Below are 14,391 nucleotides of genomic sequence, written 5' to 3' on the forward strand. Positions count from 1 at the left end.
ATTCCATCTCTGAAAGTGGTAAAAATCTGTTGGTGAGCTGTATTTTAGGTGACTTCACGTTATCTTTGTATCGTTTAGGCTTTGCTCCAAGTTTGTTCCAAGAAACAGCCTGGTCTTTCTGTTTTTTAGACAGTTTTGGAAACGACACAGAGTCACTGCGGTTTAGGTTGAAAGTAGCAGTTTTTCTTGTAAAAAGTGTGCTCTTCTTACCGTCGGTTGACACAGGAATGGTATCGTGAAGAACTTTTTCAGATTCCAAAACAAATATCCGTGTTTTCAGCTCATTAATTTCTTGTTGATATTTCCAACAGCGTTCACAGTCTTTCTCCCTTCTTCTCCCGGACATGTCGCTGGCGTCAGATTTGTCGTTAAAACTGGAAAAATGTTCTTAAAATCCTTGGTTTACTTGAAAAAGTCTAAAGCAAAAATGTTTGGAAGACAAAAACTGATTAAAAAGCAAAATAAATAAGGAAAGCAGCGATAGCAAGCGGAGCGAGCAAAAAAGCGTGTGCACTCTTCGGAAGCAGGAACGTAAAGTGGGGGCTAAAGAGGGGCTAAAGAGGGCCTAAAGAGGGCCTAAAGAGGCACTAAAGAGGGTCTAAAGAGAGTCTAAAGAGAGTCTAAAGAGAGTCTAAAGAGAGTCTAAAGAGAGTCTAAAGAGGGTCTAAAGAGGCACTAAAGAGGGTCTAAAGAGAGTCTAAAGAGAGTCTAAAGAGGGTCTAAAGAGGGTCTAAAGAGAGTCTAAAGAGAGTCTAAAGAGGGTCTAAACTTTTTCACTTGGCCTGAGTGTTGTCACCTCTGTGTGGAGGATGTCCATGTGAGCGATCATAGCTGTGTTTTATTTGAATTGAACTTTTCTCCTGAGCCGGTGCCTCAAACATCAGGTCTCAGAGGCGCATTATCACTGCAAATACAGCCGTCCAATTTTCTGCTGTATTTGATCCTCATTGTTTATGAATTGTCTTGATGTGGACAGTTGAATTAATTCCTTTAACAGCCAATGTTTATCCATTTTAGATCAGGTGGCACCTGTAAAATCCACTGTGTCATCACAGAAAAAAGCTTGTCCTTGGATAAATGAAGATATCCTAAACCTAAAGAGACTATGTCGGAAAACTGAGCGTCTGTGGAAGACCTCCAGTCTTGAGGTCATAGGTCACACCTCAGAGAGCTTGTGTCATCTTACAATGAAATGATGGAAAGTTCCAGAGCTGATTACTTCCGTCAGCTAATAACATCCAACAAGAAAAACCACAAAGTGTTTGACACTATAAATTCTATTGTTTGTCCTTCAGCTGCAGTGACTCCTGTTTCCTGCAAAGCAACGAACTCATGTTCTTTATCGATAAGATCAAGATGATCAAAGACCAAATCCCACTCCCATTGTCTGATAAACCTGTTTCTGTGGAGCCTGTTTCCCAAAACTGCTCTTCTTTTAAGCCTGTCACTCTAGAAGACATCTCAGCTCTGGTGACCAAGAGTAAACCCTCCTCTTGTACATCAGATGCCCTTCCCTGCAGGCTCTTCCTCAAAGTGTTTGATGTTATTGGCCCCTGGGGGACCAAAATGGTAAATCTCTCTCTTTCTACTGGTGTGTTTCCTGGTCCATTTAAACATGCCATAGTTGAGCCTTTACTGAAAAAAACTAACTTGGACCCGACAGACCCCAAAAGTTTCAGACCCATATCAAAGCTCCCGTTCATGTCCAAGATCCTTGAGAAGGTGGTCTCTGAACAACAGTCAGATTTCCTTGATCAGTCAAACATTCACGACTCTTTTCAATCTGGTTTCCGCAAACATCATTCCATGGAAACCGCATTGCTCAAAGTGTCCAGTGACATTATGATGTCTGCTGATTCTGGGAAATGCACTGTTTTAGTTCTGTTGGATTTATCTGCACGGTTGACCTTTGACACTGTCGACCATCATATCCTGTTGAACAGATTGAGGGACCTGATTGGACGATCGGGGTCAGTTCTTCATTGGTTTTCCTCATATTTATCCGGTCGGAGCTTTAGTGTCGCTGCAAACCAAATAATGTCCGACTCAGCTGATCTGTTGTGTGGAGTTCCTCAGGGCTCCGTCTTGGGTCCCGTCCTATTTTTACTTTATATAATCCCCCTGGGAATGATCATTAAAGAGTTTAGTGATGTGTCCTATCACCTGTTCGCTGACGATATTCAGCTCTATTGCTCTTTTAAACCTTCTGAGATCCAGAAGCTGAACTCCTTGGTCAGTTGTTTAGTGCAAATAAAACAATGGCTGAGTAAAAACTCTGCAGCTAAATGCTGACAAAACAGAAACTCTGATTATTGCCCCTGATGATGCCATTCCAGGGATAAACCAGCACTTGGGTGTTTTAGGCCAGACTGTAAAACCAAGTCTTAGAAACTTGGGTGTTGTCTTTGACACAGACATGTCTTTAGAACACCACTCTAAGCTGTTGACCAGGAACTGTTTCTTTCAGTTGAGGAAAATCTCTAAACTCAGGAAAATAATGTCTCAAAATGATCTGGAACTTATAATTCATGCATTTGTGTCTTCACGTTTAGACTATTGTAACAGTTTGTTTTCCTGTCTTAACAAGAAGGAACTCTCGTCTGCAGCTGCTCCAGAACTCACTAAGGTCCTTGGACCAGAAACTGTTGGTTCCACGCACACGTTTTGGGACCAGAGGAGACAGATCCTTCCAGACTGTTCCAGACTCTAGAACGATCTTCCGTTCTCCCTACGGTCACTGGACTCAGTTACTGCTTTTAAGGGTCAGCTTAAAACCTTTTTATTTAGTCAAGCCTTTTAAATGCACTTGTTTTAGGGACTGATTTGACTGTATATTGTTGTATATGTTTTGTTCACTGTAAGTTTTTTGTGTTTTTATTGTTTTATTCTGTGTTTTCTGAAGCACTTTGTGACTTCTGTCTGTGAAAGGTGCTATAGAAATAAAATTTACTTACTTACTTACTTAAAGAGAGTCTAAAGAGGGTCTGAAGAGGGTCTGAAGAGGCACTAAAGAGAGTCTAAAGCAGGTCTAAAACAGGATTAAAACAGGACTAAAGCAGGACTAAAGCAGGACTAAAGCAGGACTAAAGCAGGACTAAACCAGGACTAAACCAGGACTAAACCAGGACTAAAGCAGGACTAAAACAGGACTAAAGCAGGACTAAAGCAGGACTAAAGCAGGACTAAAGCAGGACTAAAGCAGGACTAAAGCAGGACTAAAGCAGGACTAAAGCAGGACTAAAGCAGGACTAAAGCAGGACTAAACCAGGACTAAAGCAGGACTAAGGCGGGTCTAAAGCAGCTGGAGAGAGTCATGTTGAATGTCCTGGTTCTCGTGGCTCTTCAGTTTCATAAAAGTGGAACATTTCCAGACGCGTTTATTTGCTGTTGTCATTAATTCACTTGAATAGTCAAAGTCCTTGGGCAGAGAAAACGAGTGTCGTGACGAGTGCTGGACACGACACAAGCTCGTTTTCTCTGCCGTTTTCATCCTTTTTCCAGGACCAGAGCGAGAGAGAAAAGGCAGCTCAGAGGAACAGACCAAGGCCAGAGGACAAAGACTCACAGAGAAACCACAAAGAAACTAAACCAGAGACAAACAAAAACAGGACATTTCATGACGGCTGAAGCTGATCTTCTACTTTTCAGAAATTCTTAAATTGAAATACATTATTATTATTATTATACTGTATATCCACAAGACATATCGCCGTGGCCCCTCCCATCGCCGTGGCCCCTCCCATCGCCGTGGCCCCTCCCATCGCCGTGGCCCCTCCCATCGCCGTGGCCCCTCCCATCGCCGTGGCCCCTCCCATCGCCGTGAGCCTCAGTTCACCGAGGAAAAGAGATTTACTGTCTGAAAACTCAGAGTCTCTGGGTTAAAGGACCAGGACCAGAACCAGAACCAGGACCAGGATCAGGACCAGGACCAGGACCAGGACCAGGACCAGGACCAGGACCAGAACCAGAACCAGAACCAGAACCAGGACCAGGACCAGGACCAGAACCAGGACCAGGACCAGGACCAGAACCAGAACCAGAACCAGAACCAGAACCAGGACCAGGACCAGGACCAGGACCAGGACCAGGACCAGGACCAGAACCAGGACCAGAACCAGAACCAGAACCAGGACCAGGACCAGGACCAGGACCAGGATCAGGACCAGGACCAGGACCAGGACCAGGACCAGGACCAGAACCAGAACCAGAACCAGAACCAGGACCAGGACCAGGACCAGGACCAGAACCAGGACCAGGACCAGGACCAGAACCAGAACCAGAACCAGAACCAGAACCAGAACCAGGACCAGGACCAGGACCAGGACCAGGACCAGGACCAGGACCAGAACCAGGACCAGAACCAGAACCAGAACCAGGACCAGGACCAGAACCAGAACCAGAACCAGAACCAGGACCAGGACCAGGACCAGAACCAGGACCAGGACCAGGACCAGGACCAGGACCAGGACCAGGACCAGGACCAGGACCAGGACCAGAACCAGAACCAGGACCAGGACCAGGACCAGGACCAGGACCAGAACCAGAACCAGAACCAGAACCAGAACCAGAACCAGGACCAGGACCAGGACCAGGACCAGGACCAGGACCAGAACCAGAACCAGAACCAGAACCAGAACCAGAACCAGAACCAGAACCAGAACCAGAACCAGGACCAGAACCAGAACCAGAACCAGGACCAGGCTCAGATCTGGCCCTGGTCCTGCTCAGGAGCACCTTGGCTGGATTCTTCTACATCTGTTTTTAGAGACATTTAGTATTTTTCACACTCAAATCCTCGTTCATAATGAATGAGGTTCAAGATTGTTCATTCAGAGCTTTATTATTGTTTGTGCAGCTTTCCTCTTTCTTCTGTCGCTCTTCTCTCCCTCCTCTCCTCTTCTCTCCCTCCTCTTCTCTCCCTCCTCTCCTCTCCCTCCTCTTCTCTCCCTCATAATGAAGCTCTGTAGATCTGATCTCAGTTTAACTCGATTAAAGCTGGTGATAAATCTCACTTTACAAACAGCTCAATGAAAAACAATTAGACTGTTACTGGACACATTAATGAAGACCAGAAACCAGGACTAAACCAGGACTAAACCAGGTCTAAACCAGGTCTAAACCAGGACTAAACCAGGTCTAAACCAGGACTAAACCAGGACTAAACCAGGTCCAAACCAGGACTAAACCAGGTCTAAACCAGGTCTAAACCAGGACTAAACCAGGTCCAAACCAGGACTAAACCAGGTCTAAACCAGGTCTAAACCAGGTCTAAACCAGGACTAAACCAGGACTAAACCAGGACTAAACCAGGTCCAAACCAGGACTAAACCAGGACTAAACCAGGTCTAAACCAGGTCTAAACCAGGACTAAACCAGGTCTAAACCAGGTCTAAACCAGGTCTAAACCAGGACTAAACCAGGACTAAACCAGGTCTAAACCAGGACTAAACCAGGTCTAAACCAGGACTAAACCAGGACTAAACCAGGTCTAAACCAGGACTAAACCAGGTCTAAACCAGGTCTAAACCAGGACTAAACCAGGACTAAACCAGGTCTAAACCAGGACTAAACCAGGTCTAAACCAGGTCTAAACCAGGTCTAAACCAGGACTAAACCAGGTCTAAACTAGGTCTAAACCAGGACTAAACCAGGACTAAACCAGGTCCAAACCAGGACTAAACCAGGTCTAAACCAGGTCTAAACCAGGTCTAAACCAGGACTAAACCAGGTCCAAACCAGGACTAAACCAGGACTAAACCAGGTCCAAACCAGGACTAAACCAGGTCTAAACCAGGTCTAAACCAGGACTAAACCAGGTCCAAACCAGGACTAAACCAGGTCTAAACCAGGTCTAAACCAGGACTAAACCGGGTCTAAACCAGGACTAAACCAGGACTAAACCAGGTCCAAACCAGGACTAAACCAGGTCTAAACCAGGTCTAAACCAGGACTAAACCAGGTCCAAACCAGGACTAAACCAGGTCTAAACCAGGTCTAAACCAGGTCTAAACCAGGACTAAACCAGGACTAAACCAGGACTAAACCAGGTCCAAACCAGGACTAAACCAGGTCTAAACCAGGTCTAAACCAGGACTAAACCAGGTCCAAACCAGGACTAAACCAGGTCTAAACCAGGTCTAAACCAGGTCTAAACCAGGACTAAACCAGGACTAAACCAGGACTAAACCAGGTCCAAACCAGGACTAAACCAGGACTAAACCAGGTCTAAACCAGGACTAAACCAGGTCTAAACCAGGTCTAAACCAGGTCTAAACCAGGTCTAAACCAGGTCTAAACCAGGTCTAAACCAGGACTAAACCAGGACTAAACCAGGTCTAAACCAGGACTAAACCAGGTCTAAACCAGGTCTAAACCAGGTCTAAACCAGGACTAAACCAGGTCTAAACCAGGTCTAAACCAGGACTAAACCAGGACTAAACCAGGTCCAAACCAGGACTAAACCAGGTCTAAACCAGGTCTAAACCAGGTCTAAACCAGGACTAAACCAGGTCCAAACCAGGACTAAACCAGGACTAAACCAGGTCCAAACCAGGACTAAACCAGGTCTAAACCAGGTCTAAACCAGGACTAAACCAGGTCCAAACCAGGACTAAACCAGGTCTAAACCAGGTCTAAACCAGGACTAAACCGGGTCTAAACCAGGACTAAACCAGGACTAAACCAGGTCCAAACCAGGACTAAACCAGGTCTAAACCAGGTCTAAACCAGGACTAAACCAGGTCCAAACCAGGACTAAACCAGGACTAAACCAGGTCCAAACCAGGACTAAACCAGGTCTAAACCAGGTCTAAACCAGGTCTAAACCAGGACTAAACCAGGTCCAAACCAGGACTAAACCAGGACTAAACCAGGTCCAAACCAGGACTAAACCAGGTCTAAACCAGGTCTAAACCAGGACTAAACCAGGTCCAAACCAGGACTAAACCAGGTCTAAACCAGGTCTAAACCAGGACTAAACCAGGTCCAAACCAGGACTAAACCAGGTCTAAACCAGGACTAAACCAGGTCTAAACCAGGACTAAACTAGGTCTAAACCAGGTCTAAACCAGGTCTAAACCAGGACTAAACCAGGACTAAACCAGGTCTAAACCAGGTCTAAACCAGGTCTAAACCAGGACTAAACCAGGACTAAACCAGGACTAAACCAGGTCCAAACCAGGACTAAACCAGGACTAAACCAGGTCCAAACCAGGACTAAACCAGGTCTAAACCAGGTCTAAACCAGGTCTATACCAGGACTAAACCAGGTCCAAACCAGGACTAAACCAGGACTAAACCAGGTCCAAACCAGGACTAAACCAGGTCTAAACCAGGTCTAAACCAGGACTAAACCAGGTCCAAACCAGGACTAAACCAGGACTAAACCAGGTCCAAACCAGGACTAAACCAGGTCTAAACCAGGTCTAAACCAGGTCTAAACCAGGACTAAACCAGGTCCAAACCAGGACCAAACCAGGACTAAACCAGGTCCAAACCAGGACTAAACCAGGACTAAACCAGGTCTAAACCAGGACTAAACCAGGACTAAACCAGGTCCAAACCAGGACTAAACCAGGTCTAAACCAGGTCCAAACCAGGACTAAACCAGGACTAAACCAGGTCCAAACCAGGACTAAACCAGGTCTAAACCAGGTCTAAACCAGGTCTAAACCAGGTCTAAACCAGGACTAAACCAGGTCCAAACCAGGACTAAACCAGGACTAAACCAGGTCCAAACCAGGACTAAACCAGGACTAAACCAGGTCCAAACCAGGACTAAACCAGGACTAAACCAGGTCCAAACCAGGACTAAACCAGGACTAAACCAGGTCTAAACCAGGACTAAACCAGGTCCAAACCAGGACTAAACCAGGACTAAACCAGGTCCAAACCAGGACTAAACCAGGTCTAAACCAGGTCTAAACCAGGACTAAACCAGGTCCAAACCAGGACTAAACCAGGTCTAAACCAGGTCTAAACCAGGACTAAACCAGGTCCAAACCAGGACTAAACCAGGTCTAAACCAGGACTAAACCAGGTCTAAACCAGGACTAAACCAGGTCTAAACCAGGTCTAAACCAGGTCTAAACCAGGTCTAAACCAGGACTAAACCAGGACTAAACCAGGTCCAAACCAGGACTAAACCAGGACTAAACCAGGTCCAAACCAGGACTAAACCAGGACTAAACCAGGTCTAAACCAGGTCTAAACCAGGACTAAACCAGGTCCAAACCAGGACTAAACCAGGTCTAAACCAGGTCTAAACCAGGACTAAACCAGGTCTAAACCAGGACTAAACCAGGTCTAAACCAGGACTAAACCAGGTCTAAACCAGGACTAAACCAGGTCTAAACCAGGTCTAAACCAGGTCTAAACCAGGACTAAACCAGGTCCAAACCAGGACTAAACCAGGTCCAAACCAGGACTAAACCAGGTCTAAACCAGGTCTAAACCAGGACTAAACCAGGTCCAAACCAGGACTAAACCAGGTCTAAACCAGGTCTAAACCAGGACTAAACCAGGTCTAAACCAGGACTAAACCAGGACTAAACCAGGTCCAAACCAGGACTAAACCAGGTCTAAACCAGGTCTAAACCAGGACTAAACCAGGTCCAAACCAGGACTAAACCAGGTCTAAACCAGGTCTAAACCAGGTCTAAACCAGGACTAAACCAGGACTAAACCAGGTCCAAACCAGGACTAAACCAGGACTAAACCAGGTCCAAACCAGGACTAAACCAGGACTAAACCAGGTCTAAACCAGGACTAAACCAGGTCCAAACCAGGACTAAACCAGGACTAAACCAGGTCCAAACCAGGACTAAACCAGGTCTAAACCAGGTCTAAACCAGGACTAAACCAGGTCCAAACCAGGACTAAACCAGGTCTAAACCAGGTCTAAACCAGGACTAAACCAGGTCCAAACCAGGACTAAACCAGGTCTAAACCAGGACTAAACCAGGTCTAAACCAGGACTAAACCAGGTCTAAACCAGGTCTAAACCAGGTCTAAACCAGGTCTAAACCAGGACTAAACCAGGACTAAACCAGGTCCAAACCAGGACTAAACCAGGACTAAACCAGGTCCAAACCAGGACTAAACCAGGACTAAACCAGGTCTAAACCAGGTCTAAACCAGGACTAAACCAGGTCCAAACCAGGACTAAACCAGGTCTAAACCAGGTCTAAACCAGGACTAAACCAGGTCCAAACCAGGACTAAACCAGGTCTAAACCAGGACTAAACCAGGTCTAAACCAGGACTAAACCAGGTCTAAACCAGGTCTAAACCAGGTCTAAACCAGGACTAAACCAGGTCCAAACCAGGACTAAACCAGGTCCAAACCAGGACTAAACCAGGTCTAAACCAGGTCTAAACCAGGACTAAACCAGGTCCAAACCAGGACTAAACCAGGTCTAAACCAGGTCTAAACCAGGACTAAACCAGGTCTAAACCAGGACTAAACCAGGACTAAACCAGGTCCAAACCAGGACTAAACCAGGTCTAAACCAGGTCTAAACCAGGACTAAACCAGGTCCAAACCAGGACTAAACCAGGTCTAAACCAGGTCTAAACCAGGTCTAAACCAGGACTAAACCAGGACTAAACCAGGACTAAACCAGGTCCAAACCAGGACTAAACCAGGACTAAACCAGGTCTAAACCAGGACTAAACCAGGTCTAAACCAGGTCTAAACCAGGTCTAAACCAGGACTAAACCAGGACTAAACCAGGACTAAACCAGGTCCAAACCAGGACTAAACCAGGACTAAACCAGGTCCAAACCAGGACTAAACCAGGTCTAAACCAGGTCTAAACCAGGTCTAAACCAGGACTAAACCAGGTCCAAACCAGGACTAAACCAGGACTAAACCAGGTCCAAACCAGGACTAAACCAGGTCTAAACCAGGTCTAAACCAGGACTAAACCAGGTCCAAACCAGGACTAAACCAGGTCTAAACCAGGACTAAACCGGGTCCAAACCAGGACTAAACCAGGACTAAACCAGGTCCAAACCAGGACTAAACCAGGTCTAAACCAGGTCTAAACCAGGACTAAACCAGGTCCAAACCAGGACTAAACCAGGTCTAAACCAGGTCTAAACCAGGTCTAAACCAGGACTAAACCAGGACTAAACCAGGACTAAACCAGGTCCAAACCAGGACTAAACCAGGACTAAACCAGGTCCAAACCAGGACTAAACCAGGTCTAAACCAGGTCTAAACCAGGACTAAACCAGGTCCAAACCAGGACTAAACCAGGTCTAAACCAGGTCTAAACCAGGACTAAACCAGGTCCAAACCAGGACTAAACCAGGTCTAAACCAGGACTAAACCAGGTCTAAACCAGGACTAAACCAGGTCTAAACCAGGTCTAAACCAGGTCTAAACCAGGTCTAAACCAGGTCTAAACCAGGACTAAACCAGGACTAAACCAGGTCTAAACCAGGTCTAAACCAGGTCTAAACCAGGACTAAACCAGGACTAAACCAGGACTAAACCAGGTCCAAACCAGGACTAAACCAGGACTAAACCAGGTCCAAACCAGGACTAAACCAGGTCTAAACCAGGTCTAAACCAGGTCTAAACCAGGTCCAAACCAGGACTAAACCAGGACTAAACCAGGTCCAAACCAGGACTAAACCAGGTCTAAACCAGGTCTAAACCAGGTCTAAACCAGGACTAAACCAGGTCCAAACCAGGACTAAACCAGGACTAAACCAGGTCCAAACCAGGACTAAACCAGGTCTAAACCAGGTCTAAACCAGGACTAAACCAGGACTAAACCAGGTCCAAACCAGGACTAAACCAGGTCTAAACCAGGTCTAAACCAGGACTAAACCAGGTCCAAACCAGGACTAAACCAGGTCTAAACCAGGTCTAAACCAGGACTAAACCAGGACTAAACCAGGTCCAAACCAGGACTAAACCAGGTCTAAACCAGGTCCAAACCAGGACTAAACCAGGACTAAACCAGGTCCAAACCAGGACTAAACCAGGTCTAAACCAGGTCTAAACCAGGTCTAAACCAGGTCTAAACCAGGACTAAACCAGGTCCAAACCAGGACTAAACCAGGACTAAACCAGGTCCAAACCAGGACTAAACCAGGACTAAACCAGGTCCAAACCAGGACTAAACCAGGACTAAACCAGGTCTAAACCAGGACTAAACCAGGTCCAAACCAGGACTAAACCAGGACTAAACCAGGTCCAAACCAGGACTAAACCAGGTCTAAACCAGGTCTAAACCAGGACTAAACCAGGTCCAAACCAGGACTAAACCAGGTCTAAACCAGGTCTAAACCAGGACTAAACCAGGTCCAAACCAGGACTAAACCAGGTCTAAACCAGGACTAAACCAGGTCTAAACCAGGACTAAACCAGGTCTAAACCAGGTCTAAACCAGGTCTAAACCAGGACTAAACCAGGACTAAACCAGGACTAAACCAGGACTAAACCAGGTCCAAACCAGGACTAAACCAGGACTAAACCAGGTCTAAACCAGGTCTAAACCAGGACTAAACCAGGTCCAAACCAGGACTAAACCAGGTCTAAACCAGGTCTAAACCAGGACTAAACCAGGTCCAAACCAGGACTAAACCAGGTCTAAACCAGGACTAAACCAGGTCTAAACCAGGACTAAACCAGGTCTAAACCAGGTCTAAACCAGGTCTAAACCAGGACTAAACCAGGTCCAAACCAGGACTAAACCAGGTCCAAACCAGGACTAAACCAGGTCTAAACCAGGTCTAAACCAGGACTAAACCAGGTCCAAACCAGGACTAAACCAGGTCTAAACCAGGTCTAAACCAGGACTAAACCAGGTCTAAACCAGGACTAAACCAGGACTAAACCAGGTCCAAACCAGGACTAAACCAGGTCTAAACCAGGTCTAAACCAGGACTAAACCAGGTCCAAACCAGGACTAAACCAGGTCTAAACCAGGTCTAAACCAGGTCTAAACCAGGACTAAACCAGGACTAAACCAGGACTAAACCAGGTCCAAACCAGGACTAAACCAGGACTAAACCAGGTCTAAACCAGGACTAAACCAGGTCTAAACCAGGTCTAAACCAGGACTAAACCAGGACTAAACCAGGACTAAACCAGGTCCAAACCAGGACTAAACCAGGACTAAACCAGGTCCAAACCAGGACTAAACCAGGTCTAAACCAGGTCTAAACCAGGTCTAAACCAGGACTAAACCAGGTCCAAACCAGGACTAAACCAGGACTAAACCAGGTCCAAACCAGGACTAAACCAGGTCTAAACCAGGTCTAAACCAGGACTAAACCAGGTCCAAACCAGGACTAAACCAGGTCTAAACCAGGTCTAAACCAGGACTAAACCAGGGTCTAAACCAGGACTAAACCAGGACTAAACCAGGTCCAAACCAGGACTAAACCAGGTCTAAACCAGGTCTAAACCAGGACTAAACCAGGTCCAAACCAGGACTAAACCAGGTCTAAACCAGGTCTAAACCAGGTCTAAACCAGGACTAAACAGGACTAAACCAGGACTAAACCAGGTCCAAACCAGGACTAAACCAGGACTAAACCAGGTCCAAACCAGGACTAAACCAGGTCTAAACCAGGTCTAAACCAGGTCTAAACCAGGACTAAACCAGGTCCAAACCAGGACTAAACCAGGACTAAACCAGGTCCAAACCAGGACTAAACCAGGTCTAAACCAGGTCTAAACCAGGACTAAACCAGGTCCAAACCAGGACTAAACCAGGTCTAAACCAGGTCTAAACCAGGACTAAACCAGGTCCAAACCAGGACTAAACCAGGTCTAAACCAGGACTAAACCAGGTCTAAACCAGGACTAAACCAGGTCTAAACCAGGTCTAAACCAGGTCTAAACCAGGTCTAAACCAGGTCTAAACCAGGACTAAACCAGGACTAAACCAGGTCTAAACCAGGTCTAAACCAGGTCTAAACCAGGACTAAACCAGGACTAAACCAGGACTAAACCAGGTCCAAACCAGGACTAAACCAGGACTAAACCAGGTCCAAACCAGGACTAAACCAGGTCTAAACCAGGTCTAAACCAGGTCTATACCAGGACTAAACCAGGTCCAAACCAGGACTAAACCAGGACTAAACCAGGTCCAAACCAGGACTAAACCAGGTCTAAACCAGGTCTAAACCAGGACTAAACCAGGTCCAAACCAGGACTAAACCAGGACTAAACCAGGTCCAAACCAGGACTAAACCAGGTCTAAACCAGGTCTAAACCAGGACTAAACCAGGACTAAACCAGGTCCAAACCAGGACTAAACCAGGTCTAAACCAGGTCCAAACCAGGACTAAACCAGGACTAAACCAGGTCCAAACCAGGACTAAACCAGGTCTAAACCAGGTCTAAACCAGGTCTAAACCAGGACTAAACCAGGTCCAAACCAGGACTAAACCAGGACTAAACCAGGTCCAAACCAGGACTAAACCAGGTCTAAACCAGGTCTAAACCAGGACTAAACCAGGTCCAAACCAGGACTAAACCAGGTCTAAACCAGGTCTAAACCAGGACTAAACCAGGTCCAAACCAGGACTAAACCAGGTCTAAACCAGGACTAAACCAGGTCTAAACCAGGACTAAACCAGGACTAAACCAGGTCCAAACCAGGACTAAACCAGGACTAAACCAGGTCCAAACCAGGACTAAACCAGGTCTAAACCAGGTCTAAACCAGGTCTAAACCAGGACTAAACCAGGACTAAACCAGGTCCAAACCAGGACTAAACCAGGACTAAACCAGGTCCAAACCAGGACTAAACCAGGTCTAAACCAGGTCTAAACCAGGACTAAACCAGGTCCAAACCAGGACTAAACCAGGACTAAACCAGGTCCAAACCAGGACTAAACCAGGTCTAAACCAGGTCTAAACCAGGACTAAACCAGGTCCAAACCAGGACTAAACCAGGTCTAAACCAGGTCTAAACCAGGACTAAACCAGGTCCAAACCAGGACTAAACCAGGTCTAAACCAGGACTAAACCAGGACTAAACCAGGTCTAAACCAGGACTAAACCAGGTCTAAACCAGGTCTAAACCAGGTCTAAACCAGGTCTAAACCAGGACTAAACCAGGTCTAAACCAGGTCTAAACCAGGTCTAAACCAGGTCTAAACCAGGTCTAAACCAGGACTAAACCAGGACTAAACCAGGTCCAAACCAGGACTAAACCAGGACTAAACCAGGTCCAAACCAGGACTAAACCAGGTCTAAACCAGGTCTAAACCAGGTCTATACCAGGACTAAACCAGGTCCAAACCAGGACTAAACCAGGACTAAACCAGGTCCAAACCAGGACTAAACCAGGTCTAAACCAGGTCTAAACCAGGACTAAACCAGGTCCAAACCAGGACTAAACCAGGACTAAACCAGGTCCAA

The 14,391-nt window shown here is 46.4% G+C and overlaps 1 protein-coding gene across 1 annotated transcript in view; it reads right to left on the bottom strand.

The window, feature by feature from the left end:
- The window catches only part of ankfn1a (ankyrin repeat and fibronectin type III domain containing 1a), a 132,957-nt gene that overhangs the window by 57,552 nt on the left and 61,014 nt on the right, over window positions 1-14,391 (bottom strand). Inside the window, exon 10 of the mRNA XM_072456791.1 lies at window positions 3,711-3,856. Within this exon, the coding sequence (XP_072312892.1) occupies window positions 3,711-3,856 (146 nt within the window). The remainder of the gene's footprint in view (window positions 1-3,710; window positions 3,857-14,391) is intronic.

Source organism: Eucyclogobius newberryi, unplaced genomic scaffold (assembly GCF_026437365.1).
Source record: "Eucyclogobius newberryi isolate DKJ021-1_F unplaced genomic scaffold, fEucNew1.0.hap1 SCAF_20, whole genome shotgun sequence".
In the NCBI taxonomy this organism is placed as follows: Eukaryota; Metazoa; Chordata; class Actinopteri; order Gobiiformes; family Gobiidae; genus Eucyclogobius; species Eucyclogobius newberryi.